The following is a 16469-nucleotide window of genomic DNA, read 5'->3' as shown; positions in this document are numbered from 1 at the left end:
ACCGCCTCTCCCCTATTTGACCTTGATATTTTGTGTGTATGTACTGATATGTAGGTTGTGTGTGCTGTTTTTTAAATATATGTTGTTCTGTCCTTGAGCTGTTCTTGTCTATTAATGTTCTGTATTATGTCATGTTTCATGTTCTGTGGACCCCAGGAAGAGTAGTTGTGGCTTTCGCAATAGCTAATGGGGGTCCTAATAAAATACCCCTGTCTCGTCTGTTTTCCTCCCTTGCCACTGTCTCCTCAGCAGTTTGTCTGACTGTTCTCCCCCTTTCCTCAGATGACCATCATCCTGCAGCACTTCCAGAGGGTGACAGCCAGCGAGGAGCGTGTGTCGTGCCCCAGACAGATCATCGCAGTGGGAAAGCGCTGGAGCCGCCCCCTGGAGGGCCTGCTCCTCAACCACATGAGCAACCCCACCGTTGTCGTCACGGTGATGGAGGAGGCCGCACTCTACGGCAATGTGCACCAGGTCAGTTTTGAGAGGACTGAACACAAAATAATCTGAAAACCTACAAAGGTTGGAGGGTCTCCACCATCAGAGAGCTGGTTAAAGGGATAGTTCAGGCAAAATCTATATTTAAGTGGAATTACCCTTACTTTGAGTTGTCTGAAGGCCCATAGTGACAGAATCCACAATAATCCATTGTTTACTTCTGCCGCAGCCAGGATTAAGCATAATTAGCCTCGTCCAAATTCATGAATGTAAACAGCCGGACCGATGTTAGCAAAGCTGCATCACAAGCAGAAACTTCCTCAAAAACACTTTAAACTAAAGTAATGGATTATTGTGGATTCTGCCACTTTGTGCCTTCAGACACAACTCAAGTTCAGGGTAATTCCACTCAAATATAGATTTTGTCTGAACTATCCCTTTAAGTGTGTAGCTGTCTCTGATTTGAAGGGCCTGTTGGTTGGATTTGTGATTGATTAAAACTATGTAATGGGGCAGTAAACCTGCTTTCATCGTATCTCATTTAGACTAGTCATTACTTTTAGTAAGGGAAGAAGGGTCCAAGAGTCAAACAAGGTCTAAAAGTCTCTCAAAGCAAAGTTTCACTCATGTATATGTTCTTCAATAAAAAATAGAAAGCCTTCTCATCTCTCTTCTGCCTCCCCAAGATTATCCTGTTGTGTCTGGACTGCACTAAGATCTCTGTCCTGCTCGGGGCGCTGGACTTCACCCCCGACGTGGCCCAGAAGACCCTCGTCATCACCAACTCTGCTGAGGAGGCTGAAAATGTCTTCAAGGTAACTACAGCAATCTATATCTCTTATTTTGGCAACCTTATTTTTGGACGTCCTGTCCCCTGCTGGTACGGGGTACTATAGAAAGAAAAAGACATTGCTACATTTCAAAACTTGTACGATTTGCATTTTGCAACCTTATTTTTGGGCATCTTGCCACAAGTGTACAGCACTAGAAAAACAAAAAATACATTGTTCATGTATATTTAGTCAACTAAATGTTTGTTTCTTGTATCTGTCATTCAGGCTGTTTCAAACACATCAGCCTTCTCCCTGAAGGTCCACGAGGAGTTAACCTACCAGTTTGACTTTGTGACTGAGCAGTGGAAGAAGCCCATTGGACCTGGCACTCATGTCATTCTGGGTGAACTGATGCACAATTGCATTTTCTTAGGAGTTGACAGTTGCAATGAATAAAAAATATCATACATCTTTCCATTTTATGGCATAGTCTGCCAGGTCAGCTCAGTTTGCTTGAAGTAAGCTTGTCTCTATTTTTTTTCTCCAATTTGCCCTTTGTCCAATCTGACCTGTTTTTCTTTCCTTGTCTTTCTGTCTACCAGTCACCACCAATGAGTGTATGAAGTCTTTGGGTATCTGTGATGCTACGTGTGTTGTGCACTACGGCTTCCCAAGCTCACCTAAGCTGTTTGGCAGCCGTCTGTTTTGCATGTCCCAGAACTTCCAGAACCTTTCCGACAAGGTAACGTTAGGACAAACTAATATGTTCTTGCTCAGTCCTGGATTCAGAGCTGAGATAAGCGTGCACAGCTCTGACTTTTTCTGGGAGACGTCTAGTTTAGCGGGCAGATCTCAAGTCAGAAGATGGCCCTGAGTGGTCTCCTTTTACATAATTTATTCAGATGGCACCTGTGTATCTTCTTTGACTGTATGAGGATAGTCTACTTTGTGAATTCCTTTTCATATTGGATTCTGTGATTGACAGGAGCGTGCTGCAGAGAGCACGTCTCACCCTGCCAAGTCAGTGCTGCTGCTATCTGAGAGGAATGCCCGTCACGTAATCGGGGTCCTGCGCTACCTAAAGCGTACTGAGGCCTCGCTGCCTCCAGAGCTGCTGCACTTCGCCCAGGGAGTCCTGCGGGCCAAGGAGGAACAGAAGTCAGACATGCCTCTGTGCAGATACCTCAAGAGCTTTGGCTTCTGCAGGTCAGTGCAGCTGAGATGCAGACAATACTCTGTCAAGAGCATTTCTCCATGGGACAATAAAGCTAGATTTGATTTGCTGTTATGCATGTCACAATACTCAGACATGAGCTGAACCTTGAATGTGGGTACTTTGAAAGATTCGTACTTGTTCTATGCACTTAAGAATAGAACTTTATAGTTTTGTAATTCATTGCTTTGCTCAAGGGCACAGCAGCAATAGGTGGAACCTGATATTCTTTATGTAGTGCTTAATGTGACTCTTGCTGTATTGCAGGGACAGCAGTGTTTGTTCTTATCGACACAGCATCAGCCCCATAACAGACCAGCCACTGCAACCAGACTCTGGAACTATTGTGGTGAGTCAGCATATTATATGATAGCACTTGTTTCGGGGGTGTAGATATCAGGCAAGAACAGATGCCAAAGTTGGACATATCCTCTCAAGCTTTTCCAATGAGATCACAGGTGTAATATAACTTAATATGCGATCTGAATGTATTCAAATGAATATATATATTTGTTTCACTCTTACGTTTGAAAGGTTCTGCCCTTGTTCATCAAGACTGCTTCCGTCTACTACGGACGCATTGTGAGTAAGAAGGAGGACCGTTATGAGAGCCTGGCAGCAGCAATGACTACATACTACGCCGCTGAGAAGCTGGGTGCTAAGGAGGTACTGGAGGGAGGGCTGTACGGAGTACAAGAGGATGAGGTCTACCACAGGTCAGAAAACAAACAACATTAATTCAGTCACTTTTATAACTGATGATGTATGTTATATGGCCATGTTGCAGGTTTAAACAACATGCCAAGTAATGGTTACATGCAGTGATGTGTAGTCCAAATCCTCTGGGTGGGTCAAATGCTTTTGTCACATATCAACCCAATGCCACTCTACCTCACGTTCCTTAACAACTCCTCCCACTGCTCCTCTCCTACCTGTCTTGCAGGGTGCGGGTGACTTCGGTGCCGGACAAGGGTGAGTGGATGTTCTGCAGCGTGAGGGCTCTTTTCCTGGATGAGGGGCGTGAGCAGGAGGTGAAATCCCACCAGCTGCTGCAGCTGCCGGCCCAGTTCCACACACTGCCGCCCCAGGCTTTGGAAATCATCGTCTGCAGGGCCATGCCCATCGACGCTGAGGTCAAATGGAACCCCAAGGTCTCTTACACCAGGCTACACTCACTGGACTCTTTCTCACTCACTTTTTGGGAGCTCATCTTTAGCGATAGAAACTTTAAGTGATTAGAACCAATGACCATGAACTATGTTACAGAAGCTAAAATTATGTGTTGAGATTTTTTAAATTAAAAAAATATATATGTTTCACTATTAGTTAACCAGGTAGGCCAGTTGAGAACAAGTTCTCATTTACAACTGCGACCTAGCCAAGATAATGCAAAGCCCTTGCGACACAAACAACACAGAGTTACACATGGGATGAACAAATGTACAGTCAAATAACACAATAGATAAACCTATATAAAGTGTGCAAATGTAGTAAGATTAGAGAGGTAAGGCAATAAATAGGCCATAGTGGCAAAATATGTGAAAGTAGAGATACTGGGGTGCAAAGGAGCAAAAAAGTAAATAGCACTATGGGGATGAGGTGGGTGGGCTGTGTACAGGTGCATTGATTGGTAGCCTGCTCTGACAGCTGATGCTTAAAGTAAGTGAGGGAGATATGTCTCCAGCTTCAGTGATTTTTGCAATTCGTTCCAATCATTGGCAGCAGAGAACTGGAAGGAAAGGCAGCCATAGGAGGAGTTGGCTTTGGGGATGACCAGTGAAATAGTGGGTGTTGCTATTGTGACCAGTGAGTTGAGATAAGGCGGGGCTTTACCTAGCAAAGACAGTGTAGTGTGTTGGAGGCTATTTTGCATATGACATCGCCGAAGTCAAGGATCAGTTTTACGAGGGTATGTTTAGCAGCATAAGTGAAGGAGGCTGTGTTGAGAAATAGGAAGCCGATTTATAGATTTGATTTTGGATTGGAGATGCTTGATGTGAGTCTGGAAGGAGAGTTTACAGTCTAGCCAGACACCTAGGTATTTATAGTGTTCCCCAAGTCCGAACAGTCCAGAGTAGTGATGCTAGACAGGCGGGTGGGTGCGAGCAGCGATCCGTTGAAGAGCATGCATTTAGTTTTACTTGCATTTAAGAGCAGTTGGAGGCCACGGAAGGAGTGTTGTATGGCATCAAAGCTTGTCTGGAGGTTTGTTAACACAATGTCCAAAGGGCCAGATGTATACAGAGGTGGATCAGAGAATCAACAGCAGCAAGAGCGACATCATAGATATATACAGAGAAGAGAGTCGGCCCGAGAATTGAACCCTGTAGAACCCCCAGAGACTGCCAGAGGTTTGGACAACAGGCCCTCCGATTTGACACGGAATTCTATCTGAGAAGTAGTTGGTGAACCAGGCATGGCAGTCATTTGAGAAACCAAGGCTGTTGAGTCTGCCGATAAGAATGCGGTGATTGACAGAGTCGAAAGCCTTGACCAGGTTGACCGAATATGGCTGCACAGCACTGTCTTTTATCGATGGCGGTTATGATATCTTTTAGTACCTTGAGCGTGGCTGAGGTGCACCCATGACCAGCTCGGAAACCAGATAGCCTAGCAGAGAAGGTACGGTGGGATTCTAAATGGTAGGTCATCTGTTTGTTAACTTAGCTTTCAAAGACTTTAGAAAGGCAGGGTAAGATGGATATAGGTCTGTAACAGTTTGGGTCTAGAGTAGAGGTCGACCGATTAATCGGAATGGACGATTTAATTAGGGACGATTTCAAGTTTTCATAACAATCGGAATTCGGTATTTTTTGGCGCCAATTTAAAAAAAAAATGTATACCTTTATTTAACTAGGCAAGTCAGTTAAGAACACATTCTTATTTTTAATGACGGCCTAGGAACAGTGGGTTAACTGCCTTGTTCAGGGGCAGAACGACAGATTTTCACCCTGTCAGCTCGGGGGATCCAATCTTGCAACTTTACAGTTAACTAGTCCAACGCAATAACGACCTGCCTCTCTCTCTCGTTGTACTTCACAAGGAAACTGCCTGTTACGCGAATGCAGTAAGCCAAGGTAAGTTGCTAGCTAGCATTAAACTTATCATATATAAAAACAATCAGTCATAATCACTAGTTAGCTACACATGGTTGATATTACTAGATATTATCTAATCTGACTGAGCATACAAGTATCTAAGTATCTGACTGAGCGGTGGTAGGCAGAAGCAGGCACGTAAACATTCATACAAACAGCACTTTAGTGCGTTTTTACAGCAGCTCTTCGTTGTGCGTCAAGCATTGCGCTGTTTATGACTTCAAGCCTATCAACTCCCGAGATGAGGCTGGTATAACCGAAGTGAAATGGCTAGCTAGTTAGCGCACGCTAATAGCGTTTCAAACGTCACTCGCTCTGAACCTTCTAGTAGTTGTTCCCCTTCCTCTGCAACGCTGCTTTGATGGTGACTGTTGCGAGGAGAGGGACGGAAGCTATACTGTTACACTGGCAATACTGAAGTGCCTATAAGAACATCCAATAGTCAAAGGTTAATGAAATACAAATGGTATAGAGAGAGAGAGTCCTATAATAACTACAACCTAAAACTTCTTACCTGGGAATATTGAAGACTCATGTTAAAAGGAACCACCAGCTTTCATATGTTCTCATGTTCTGAGCAAGGAACTGAAACGTTAGCTTTCTTACAATGCACATATTGCGCTTTTATTTTCTTCTCCAGCACTTTGTTTTTGCATTATTTAAACCAAATTGAACATGTTCCATTATTTACTTGAGGCTAAATTGATTTTATTGATGGATTATATTAAGGTAAAATAAGTGTTCATTCAGTATTATTATTACAAATAAATTGAAAAAGAAATCGTCCGTTTTAATCGGTATCGGCTTTTTTGGTCCTCCAATAATCTGTATCATCGTTGAAAAATCATAATCCGTTCACCTCTAATCTAGAGTGTCTTCCCCTTTGAAGAGGGGGATGACCGCACGTCTTTCCAATCTTTAGGGATCTGTGACAATACGAATGAGAGGTTGAACAGGCTAGTAATAGGGGTTGCAACAATTTAGAGAGGGTCCAGATTGTCTAGCCCAGCTGATTTGTAGGGGTCCAGATTTTGCAGCTCTTTCAGAACATCAGCTATCTGGATTTGGGTGAAGGAGAAGTGTAGGAGGCTTGGGCAAGTTGCTTGTGGGGGGTGCAGAGCTGTTGCCTGGGGTAGAGGTAGCCAGGTGGAATGCATGGCCAGCCGTAGAAAAATGCTTATTGAAATTCTCAATTATAGTGGATTTGTCGGTGATGACAGTGTTTCCTATCCTCAGTGCAGTGGGCAGCTGTGAGGGTGTGCTCTTATTCTCCATGGACTTTACAGTGTCTCAGAACGTTTTGGAGTTTGTTACAGGATGCACATTTTTGTTTGAAAAAGCTAGCCTTTGCTTTCCTAACTGCCTGTTGATATTGGTTCCTGTCTTCCCTTAAAAATTGCATATCGCGGGGGCTATTCGATGCTAATACAGTACGCAACAGGATGTTTTTGTTCTGGTCAAGTCTGGAGTGAACCAAGGGCTATAACTGTTCTTAGTTCAACATTTTGCCCCGTTCAACATTTTTTGAACGGGGCATGCTTTTTTAAGGTGGTGAGGAAAGCACTTTTAAAGAATAACCAGGCATCCTCTACTGATGGGATGAGGTCAATATCCTTCCAGGATACCCGGGCCACTTAGATCAGAAAGGCCTGCTCGCTGAAGTGTTTTATAACAAGCGACAACAGTGAGAGACTTATTTCTGGAAAGGTGGATTTTTTTTTTTTTTGTAACAGTATTTTTATTGAAATTTCACAATTTTCACCCATATTAAGAGATACAACAACAGAGACAAAGCACACAGAACAAAAAGAAAAACAGCCCCCACTTACCCATATCTACGTGCATATACATACACATACATACATACCCATACATACACACATATACATATACCCACACATATGCATACATACACGCACGCACGCACACACATATACACACCCATACATACGTACACCATTTTCCTCTCCCCGCTCTGTGCTTCTCTCACCCCATCACCATCATTGCGTCCCTCAATACATACATTTTAAACAAACTTACAAACAGAAATTAAACAAAAAAGCTTGGTTTAAACCAAGAGGTTAGGTTCCACACATGGAACGTACAGTGTAGTTCTGAAATACATAGATCCCCGCCATTCTAAGAGAATCCTTGCAGCATAATAGCTGATACCTCAGGTTCTAGGTAATTTAGATAAGGTTCCCATACTTTGTAGAACTGGTCTGTTTTAGAATGCAATGTACATGTCAGATATTCCAGAGGCACCCATTCAAATAGTATCTTATGCCAGTCTTTAATAGAAGGAACCTTATCACTAATCCACTGTAAAAGGATGTTTTTCCTCGCTGCGAAGGTAAGGATGTTGTAAAGCCTTCTTTTACAGACAGAAGTAACATGCCTACTAGGGAGACCTAACAGTAAAGAAACTGGGTCCAATTCTAGATCAACCCCTAGGATCTTTTCAATTTCTTGCAGGACACCAGACCAGTATCTTTGTATTTTGGTACATGACCATAAACAATGTGTTAGGGTGCCTGTATCAGTTTTGCATTTAAGACACTGAGGGGAAGAGGAAGTGGGGCTAAAAGCATGTCTGCGATTTGGGGATATATGCAATCTGTGTATTATTCTTAATTGGATTGCTCTAGTACGGTTACATATAGATATTGTTTTTGCATATCTCCAAATGTCCTCCCACATCTCTTCGTCAATAGTAACAGACAATTCTTTCTCCCACACTTGTTTCACCCTCTGTGTGTTGACAGCAGAAAAGGACCTTAAAGTATCATAAAACAGACTTACAGACATTTTCCTTTGTGGGAAAAAAAAGCATTCTTTCAATGACAGACATATCAGGGTTACCAATTAAGGTGGTGCTCTCCAGAATATAATGTCTTACTTGTAGGAAGCGGAAAAAGTCCTGCTTTGGGAGTCGATATTTCTCGACCATCTGCTCAAATGACAACAAAATCTTGTCAGCAAATAAGTCGTTTAGCCTGCGTATGCCCTTATTAAGCCATAAGTTAAAGCCAGCATCCAGCAATCCTGGACTGAAATCTGGGTTGTTAAGAATTGGGGTAAGAGCAGAGGTTAGTTTGGACCTTCCCAGGAAGCGTTGAACTGACCTCCATACTTTGAGTGTGTTAAGTGTAACTGGATTATTGCAGTGTTCTTCTACAGACTTGAAACTTCTGAAAAATAAAAGATCCTGTAAGGGGTATTTTGAAAGAGAAGTCTCAATGTCTAACCAAATAGAGGAGTCATCCTTTGTGATCCAGTCAGAAATATAACAAAGGTGGGCACACCATTGATAGAACTTGATATTGGGCAGGTCCAAGCCGCCCATAGAACTTGGCAGCTGCAATATTGCCATCTTAAGTCTTGGCTTGCGTTTACTCCATATAAAGGAACTTAGCCATCCATTTACATCCTTTATTACCTTATTGGGGAGTAATACTGGGATCATTTGAATTGGGTAAAGTAGTCTAGGTAAAACGTTCATTTTCAGGAGGGATATTCTACCCAACCAAGAAATGGGGAGAGAGTTCCAGCGCTCCAGATCCTGTCTTATTGTATCAAACAAGGGAACAAAATTGGCTTTGTACATTAGCTGGAATTTAGGAGTTACAAATATACCCAGATACATGAAACCTGAGGGAGACCATTTAAAAGGGAAGGGGGGAGAAGTATTAGGTACAGAGTGTAGGCTACCAAGTGGCATAGCCTCTGACTTAGTTAGGTTAATCTTGTAGCCTGAGAATTCACTGAATAATTCAATTATATTAATAAGAGATGTAATTGAAGTCTCGGGACTAGAGATGAATATCAGGACATCATCAGCATACAAGCTTATTTTATGGTGAACATCACCAATGAGCAGCCCCTGTATAGCAGGCGTTACCCTGATGGCCTCGGCCAGTGGTTCCATAACGAGTGCAAAGAGGAGGGGGGATAAAGGACAGCCCTGTCTGGTACCTCTGTGTATAGAGGAGCTATTTGACCGGAGCCCATTAGTTAGGACAGCAGCCTGAGGATCATCATACAAAACTTTCACCCATTTTATAAAGTTGTCCCCCAGACCAAATTTATTTAGAGCAAATAATAGGTAAGACCACTCCACACGATCAAATGCTTTCTCAGCATCTAGGGAGAGCACAAGACCATCTACAGCACTTTGTTGGTAGGCTTGAATTACATTAAGAAGCCGCCTGACGTTGTTGCATGACTTACGGCCCCTAATGAAGCCAGTTTGGTCTCCTTTCACAATTAGTGGCAATGAGTCCTCTAATCTTGTGGCTAGAATTTTAGAAAGCAATTTTCTATCCACATTCAGAAGGGAAATTGGTCTGTACGAGGAACAAGACTCTGGACATTTTCCCTTTTTGAGAATAAGTGAAATGTTGGCTTCTCTCAGCGTTTGAGGGAGTTGGTCATTTGAAAATGAGTGGTTAAACATCTCACGCAATGGCTCAAGGATCAGGCCATGGAACTCTTTATAGAACTCACTACAAAACCCGTCTGGTCCTGGGGCCTTACCATTTTGCAGACTCTTAATTGCGAACATTATCTCTTCCTTGGTAATAGGGGCATTAAGGAGGGACCTCTGTTCTTCGGAGATAGTAGGGAGCTCAATCTTACCAAAGAAGTTCTCCATTAATTTGGGTGCATCCTTTGGCAGTTCTGAGGCATAAAGGTTTGTATAAAATTTCTTAAATGAGTCACTTATCAATTTATTTTCATATAAATGATTACCATCAGAATCAGTAATAGTAGCAATTGACTGAGAGTCAGCCCTCTTTTTAGCTAGGTATGCCAAGTACTTTCCTGGCTTATCGCCATGTTCATATAGCTTTTGCCTGACAAATCTCATTTTCTTTTCAGCGTCCTGTGTTAGGAGAGAGTCTAGCGTTGATCTAATGACTGATATTTCCTTTAATAGGGCAGGAGTGGGCGTTTTAATGTAGTCCTTCTCTTTAGTTCCTAATTCACCCTCTAACATTTTTTGCTTTTCCCGCTTTTTCCGTCTCTTAGTAGCTGTGTATGACATAATCAGACCCCTGGCATACGCTTTACAGGTCTCCCAAAGGAGCGAGGGGTTATCTGTTGATTGAGAGTTAATAGAGAAAAATGCTTTAAACTCTGTTATAAAGTATGATGTGAATGTATGGTCTTTAAGAATGGTTGTGTTCAACCTCCAATGTCTTGACCGATTGAATGCCCCGTTGAGTTTTATGTCCAGGATCACCTCAGCATGATCAGATATGACTATGCTTCCTATCCTAGCAGATAAAACAGACTGCAAAGACGTCTTGGGCATAAAAAAATAATCTATTCTAGTCTGACATCCATGAGGTGCAGAGAAAAAAGTGAACTCTCTGTTGGAGGGATGGAAAGCTCTCCAGACATCCGCATACCCCAGATCATCACAAATAGCTTTAAGTGACTTAGCTTGAGGAGAGAGTGAAGCTATACCACTGGGAAACTTATCAATAAGGGGGTTCAACAAGCAGTTAAAATCTCCTCCAACCACTGCAGTGTCTTGAGTTTAATTCTGAAAAGTCTAGAAATGCCTTAGTGAGGAAATCAGGGGGGTGAGCAGGGGGGAAGTAAATGTTCATCATGGAAATGTTCTGCCCTTGTAAAGTACCATTAATTATAACGAAGCGACCAAATTTATCTTTCACACAATTCAAGACCTTAAGTGGTAAGTTCTTTTTCACCAGAATTGCTACACCTCTACTTCTGGATGTAAATGATGAGAAAAACACTTGACCAAACCCTCCTTGTTGTAATTTCAGGTGCTCCTTATCATCCAAATGGGTTTCTTGCAACAGTGCAATATCAATATTTTCTTTTTCAAAAAGACAATACTTTCTTCCTCTTAATGGGGTTATGGCTCCCTCTAATGTTCCACGTACATACACGCAGTCTGTTATCTGCCATTGTATCTTGACCATTCAATATTCAGACTGGATCCTACTGTAAAAGTGGGGTGGTACCTTTTTCCATGTGTTGAACTCTCCTCTATCTCACTGAGCATAAACAAAAAATATGAACCCTGAACTCGAACTATACTAAACCCAAAAATTAAACATGTAAAATTCCAAAAGGGGTTTTCCCACTAGCTAACATGCAGGGGATTTCAACTCTCCAATGTAGACTCTTAAGTCCGCATTGCCGCTCAATAGCCTCATCCTTTATATATATGGAAAAGAAAATCAATAGAAGAAGATTGAGGCTCTTCCACCTAAAACCAAGCCTGGGCACCAATATGGATTCACACATATCTCAGCCTGAGCTATAGCGGCTATTAATTTAGCAAGAAAAATAATAAAGTTACGAATATTACTGAGCCGGAGTACGTGAGGACTCACACCACTGTTTCGTGATCAGATTCAACCAAAAATAAGCAAAGTTATTCAATGCTGTGGAGGTGCAGCTTAAAGTTATTTACCCGAGAGAGTCAATAAACGCAGCAGCCTCTTCAGGTGTGTAGAGCTTTTTAGGTGATCCGTTGACCATAATCTTCAATGTGGCCGGGTACATCAGTGCGTAGTCCATCTTCATTCTCCTGAGTCGAGCCTTCGCCTCATCAAACGCTTTGTGTCTTCGTACAACCGCTGTGGAATAATCATTGAAGAATGAGACCTTTGGACCTTTATGTTGACTACCATCAGAGCCGATGTTTCTAGCCGCATCCATGACGCGCTGCTTGTCGGTGAAGTTGTGGAACTTTATAACCACCGGCCGTGGGCGTTGATTGGGGCCCGGTATCGGTGCTTGAGAGCGATGGGCTCTGTCCAGCTTCACACGACCAGCCTTAGTGTCCATTTGTAGGTAGCCAGGGATCCATTCCTCAAAGAATTTTACTGAACGTGTCCCTTCAGAATTTTCCGGGAGTCCCACAACACGAATATTGCATCTGCGTCCTCGATTATCCAAGTCGTCAATGTGCTCCGCCATTTCGCGCACCTGTTTCTCAAGTGCTTTTATCTTAGCGTCCATAGATGTAGTTGAAGTTTCCACTGCAGCAATTCTTCCTTCCGCCTCAACAACACGTTTCACAACGCTCTGTATTTCAGCTGAATGGCCTGCTATTGCTTCCAAGACCGTTCTTATCTTAGCATCGATCACTTTAGTAATGTTATCAGTCATCTTTTGAATCATCAGGTCCATTGTGCCTGGGTCCGCAATGGTGTTAGCTTCGCTAACGTTAGCTAGCTCCTCATGCACATCCACAGGGGTGGTGGTTTTGGTCGACTTCTTAGTATTTCTATTGGGCATGTTGTCGGAGATTTTTGCGAAATAGTCGTCAAGACTCATTATATGGTAACTTATTTAGCCAATTCTACCACTTTTTCAAGCTAGGAGATTAATGTAAGAATATAAATTTACGAATGCCACGAGAGCTCGCTGAAACACCGTGTTCTCTCTACGTCGCCATTTTGTCCCCCCGAAAGGTGGATTTTTAAAAGTAGAATCTCGAACTGTTTGGGCACAGATCTGGATAGCATGACAGAACTCTGCAGACTATCTCTGTAGTAGATTGCAACTCCACCCCTTTTGGCAGTTCTATCTTGTTGGAAAAATGTTGTAGTTTGGATGGAAATTTCTGAATTTTTGGTGGCCTTCCTAAGCCAGGATTCAGACACTGCTAGGACATCAGGGTTGGTGGAGTGTGCTAAAGCAGTGAATAAAACAAACTTAGAGAGGAGGCTTCTGTTGTTAACATGCATGAAACCAAGGCTTTTACAGTTACAGAAGTCAACAAATGATGGCGCCTGGGGAATAGGAGTGGAACAGGGCCTGGGTTAACCTCTACATCACCAGAGGAGAAGTAGGAAAAGGTTATGGCTGAAGGCTATAAGAACTGGTCGTCTAGTGCGTTGGGAACAGAGAATAAAAGGAACAGATTTCTTGGCGTGGTGAAATGTGATTGCTGAGACTCATATTGTGAATGCCAATTGCTATTGTTGGACCTTTACCTTTTCAAAGTGTATAACTAATGACTCTAGAACAACAAGTTACAATGACATTATTCTAATGGTGTGGTTTCAGGTCACCAGGGCCATCAGTCAGAAGATCAAAGGCTTGCAGCACCAAGCCAAGGTTGTTCTGTGTTTGGGAAACACGGTCTTCGTAGATCCCATGGTAGGTTCTTCTACTACAACTACAGACAGCTGAATTTCAACAAATCTTCAACACAAACACTTAATCCTTGTGCTGCAGGTAGCCTAGCGGTTAAGAGCGTTAGGCCAGTAAACGAAAGGTTGGTGGTTCGAATCCTAGAGCCGACTAGGTGTAAAATCTGTTTGTGCAAGGCATTTAACCCTAATTGCTCCAGTAAATGGCTCTGGATAAGAGTGTCTGCAAAATTTCTAAAATTTAAAAATGTGCTTTGTTCTCAGGTGCGGATGACACGACTACCAGGCCTGAAGACCTTCATAAATGAATACAACGTCCACGCTGAGATCCTGAGCACGGGGATGGGCACCAGCAACCCTCAGCACCTGGACCTGCTGAATGAGCTCTGCCAGGGGGCTGGGCCTGGAGCCAGTGCTGGGGATGCCCCGCTCACCACGGTGTGAGTTCAGTCCTCTATGCCCATGGGTAACCAGGCTTTCGTGCACCATGGGACCTCCATAACACAAGACACTGTACACTGACATCCAACAGCATTCTCCACTTCTAATACGGCACAATGTAATACAGCATGTTAAAATGGATGCTGCTACACCAGGGGCTGTGTGCAGATATGGGAGTTAAGTCACATAGGACATGGCGGTCAATCCTACATTTTTTTTAATCCTCAGTACTTAATGAGAGCACTGCATTACCAACTTATTACGATTGTGTGTCGTGACTCGTCTGCTTGGTCTGTTTGTTTGTTAGGCCGGATGGCTCTGGGGTGACCTTGGAGGACAAGGTGCAGGCTGCAGAGGAGGCCCTGGTCTACAGGATGAGGGCAGCTGTCGAGCGCTTACACTGTGGCCAAGAGGTTTCTGTAGACCAGCCCCAGACCCAAACGTCTGTGCTTCATGCCCAGACAGACTTGTTCCAGTGCCATATGAAGGCCTCAGCAGATCTGCACCAGATGGACCAGAAAGTCTTTGCTCATGCACCCCAGCCTCGGATGAACGATGTCTTTATATACCCGTCCCAGCTCTCGCCCAAGCCACAGGAGGCCACATTAGCAGCAGTTCCTGATCCGAGCGAGGCTCAACTACCAACACTCATGGACAGGACCCAGATACCTTCCCCTCTCCCAACACCTAGCGAAGCCCAGATATCTGCCCCACTCCCATCAACTAGCGAGCCACAGTTACCTGCCCCAACAACTGAGCACAACGACCCCAAAATGGAGCAGTGGAGGAGCCTCATAGCTAACCTCCAAGGCGCCACACAAACACGGAGGTTGGTGTTCTTCATTTTCACTGGGAAACAGGGGCTTCTTCCTTGCTACTCGCTTACTGTTCTTAGTATTGTTTTTCTTTGATGCAGTCGGTCAATAAAAATACATTTTCTGATGTTTGATTCTTTCACTATACAGTGCAGCTCTGCACCCGACCCGTGATATCCCACTGGCCACAGACGTCAATTTAACGTCTATTACACATTGGTTCAACATAATTTCATTGACATGATGTGGAAAAAATGTTGATTTAGCTAGTGTTCTTAGGTTTACAACTGTGCTGAGTGCTCTAAATGGGATCAATGGCTAGTGTTGCATTGATCTCACTTCAACATGTGATGTTCACAAGACTTGTGTTGTCATGCAGGCATACAGCTCTACAAGGATTCACCCCCAAAGACTGGATTTCTGCAGTTCCCTGCCCCATTGAAAATGGTATGAAAACTATTTTAGTTTGATAGTGATCAACAATGTACAAAAAGTACATTGACTGTATGTCTGTCTGAACCATGACATTCACTATTGTTGAAAACAGAAGTTGATAATGATCAACAAATATGTATAAAGACTCAAATATTTTGAGTAGTCTAATATGCCATTCACCATTGTTGTACCTCATAAGGCTGGCTCTTCATACTACTCCAAGCATGTCACATGTGCAACCAGAGGAAAACAACTCTAGACCACCTTTACTCCACACACAGAGATGGATACAAAGCTCTCCCCCACCTTCCATTTGGCAAATCTGACTATAATTATATCCTCCTGCTTACAAGCAAAAACTAAAGCTGGAAGTACCAGTGACTCGCTCAATACGGAAGTGGTCAGATGACGGGGATGCTACGCTACAGGACTGTTTTGATTGCACAGACTGGAATATGTTCTGGGATTCATCCAATGGCATTGAGGAATTTTCCACCTCAGTTGTCGGCAGGGTAGCCTAGTGGTTAGAGCGTTGGACTAGTAACCGGAAGGTTGCAAGTTCAAACCCCCGAGCTGACAAGGTACAAATCTGTCGTTCTGCCCCTGAACAGGCAGTTAACCCACTGTTCCTAGGCCGTCATTGAAAATAAGAATTTGTTCTTAACTGACTTGCCTAGTTAAATAAAGGTAAAATTTAAATTAAAAAAATATTAAAATTCATCAATAAGTGCATTTACGACGTCGTCCCCACAGTGACCGTGCGTACATATCCCAACCAGAAGCCATGGATTACAGGCAACATCCGCACCGAAAACTATTGTGGACTATAAAGGGAAGCCCAGACGCGAGCTGCCCAATAACGTGAGCCAACCAAACGAGCTAAATGCCTTTTATGCTCGATTCGAGGCAAGCAACACTGAAGCATGCACGAGAGCACCAGCTGTTCTGGGTAATAACGCTCTCGGTAGCCTGTGAGCAAGACTTTTAGACAGGTCAACATTCACAAAGCCACGGAACCAGATGGATTACCAGGACGTGTACTCAAATCATGCACAGACCAACTGGCAAGTGTCTTCACTGACATTGTCAACCTCTTCCTGACTGACTCTGTA

The 16469-nt window shown here is 43.3% G+C and overlaps 1 protein-coding gene across 1 annotated transcript in view; it reads left to right on the top strand.

Annotated features, from left to right (window-relative positions):
* Positions 1 to 16469, top strand: part of tdrd12 (tudor domain containing 12) — a 42966-nt gene that overhangs the window by 5995 nt on the left and 20502 nt on the right. The window contains exons 18-29 of the mRNA XM_065022385.1: positions 283 to 474; positions 1125 to 1253; positions 1497 to 1614; positions 1814 to 1953; positions 2197 to 2417; positions 2692 to 2773; positions 2959 to 3140; positions 3368 to 3575; positions 13581 to 13673; positions 13931 to 14106; positions 14415 to 14936; positions 15302 to 15369. Of these exons, the coding sequence (XP_064878457.1) occupies positions 283 to 474; positions 1125 to 1253; positions 1497 to 1614; positions 1814 to 1953; positions 2197 to 2417; positions 2692 to 2773; positions 2959 to 3140; positions 3368 to 3575; positions 13581 to 13673; positions 13931 to 14106; positions 14415 to 14936; positions 15302 to 15369 (2131 nt within the window). The remainder of the gene's footprint in view (positions 1 to 282; positions 475 to 1124; positions 1254 to 1496; positions 1615 to 1813; positions 1954 to 2196; positions 2418 to 2691; positions 2774 to 2958; positions 3141 to 3367; positions 3576 to 13580; positions 13674 to 13930; positions 14107 to 14414; positions 14937 to 15301; positions 15370 to 16469) is intronic.

Source organism: Oncorhynchus nerka, linkage group LG9a (assembly GCF_034236695.1).
Source record: "Oncorhynchus nerka isolate Pitt River linkage group LG9a, Oner_Uvic_2.0, whole genome shotgun sequence".
Taxonomy (NCBI): domain Eukaryota; kingdom Metazoa; phylum Chordata; class Actinopteri; order Salmoniformes; family Salmonidae; genus Oncorhynchus; species Oncorhynchus nerka.
Note: the sequence above shows the minus strand (reverse complement) of the source record. Positions and strands in the feature narration are given on the sequence as shown.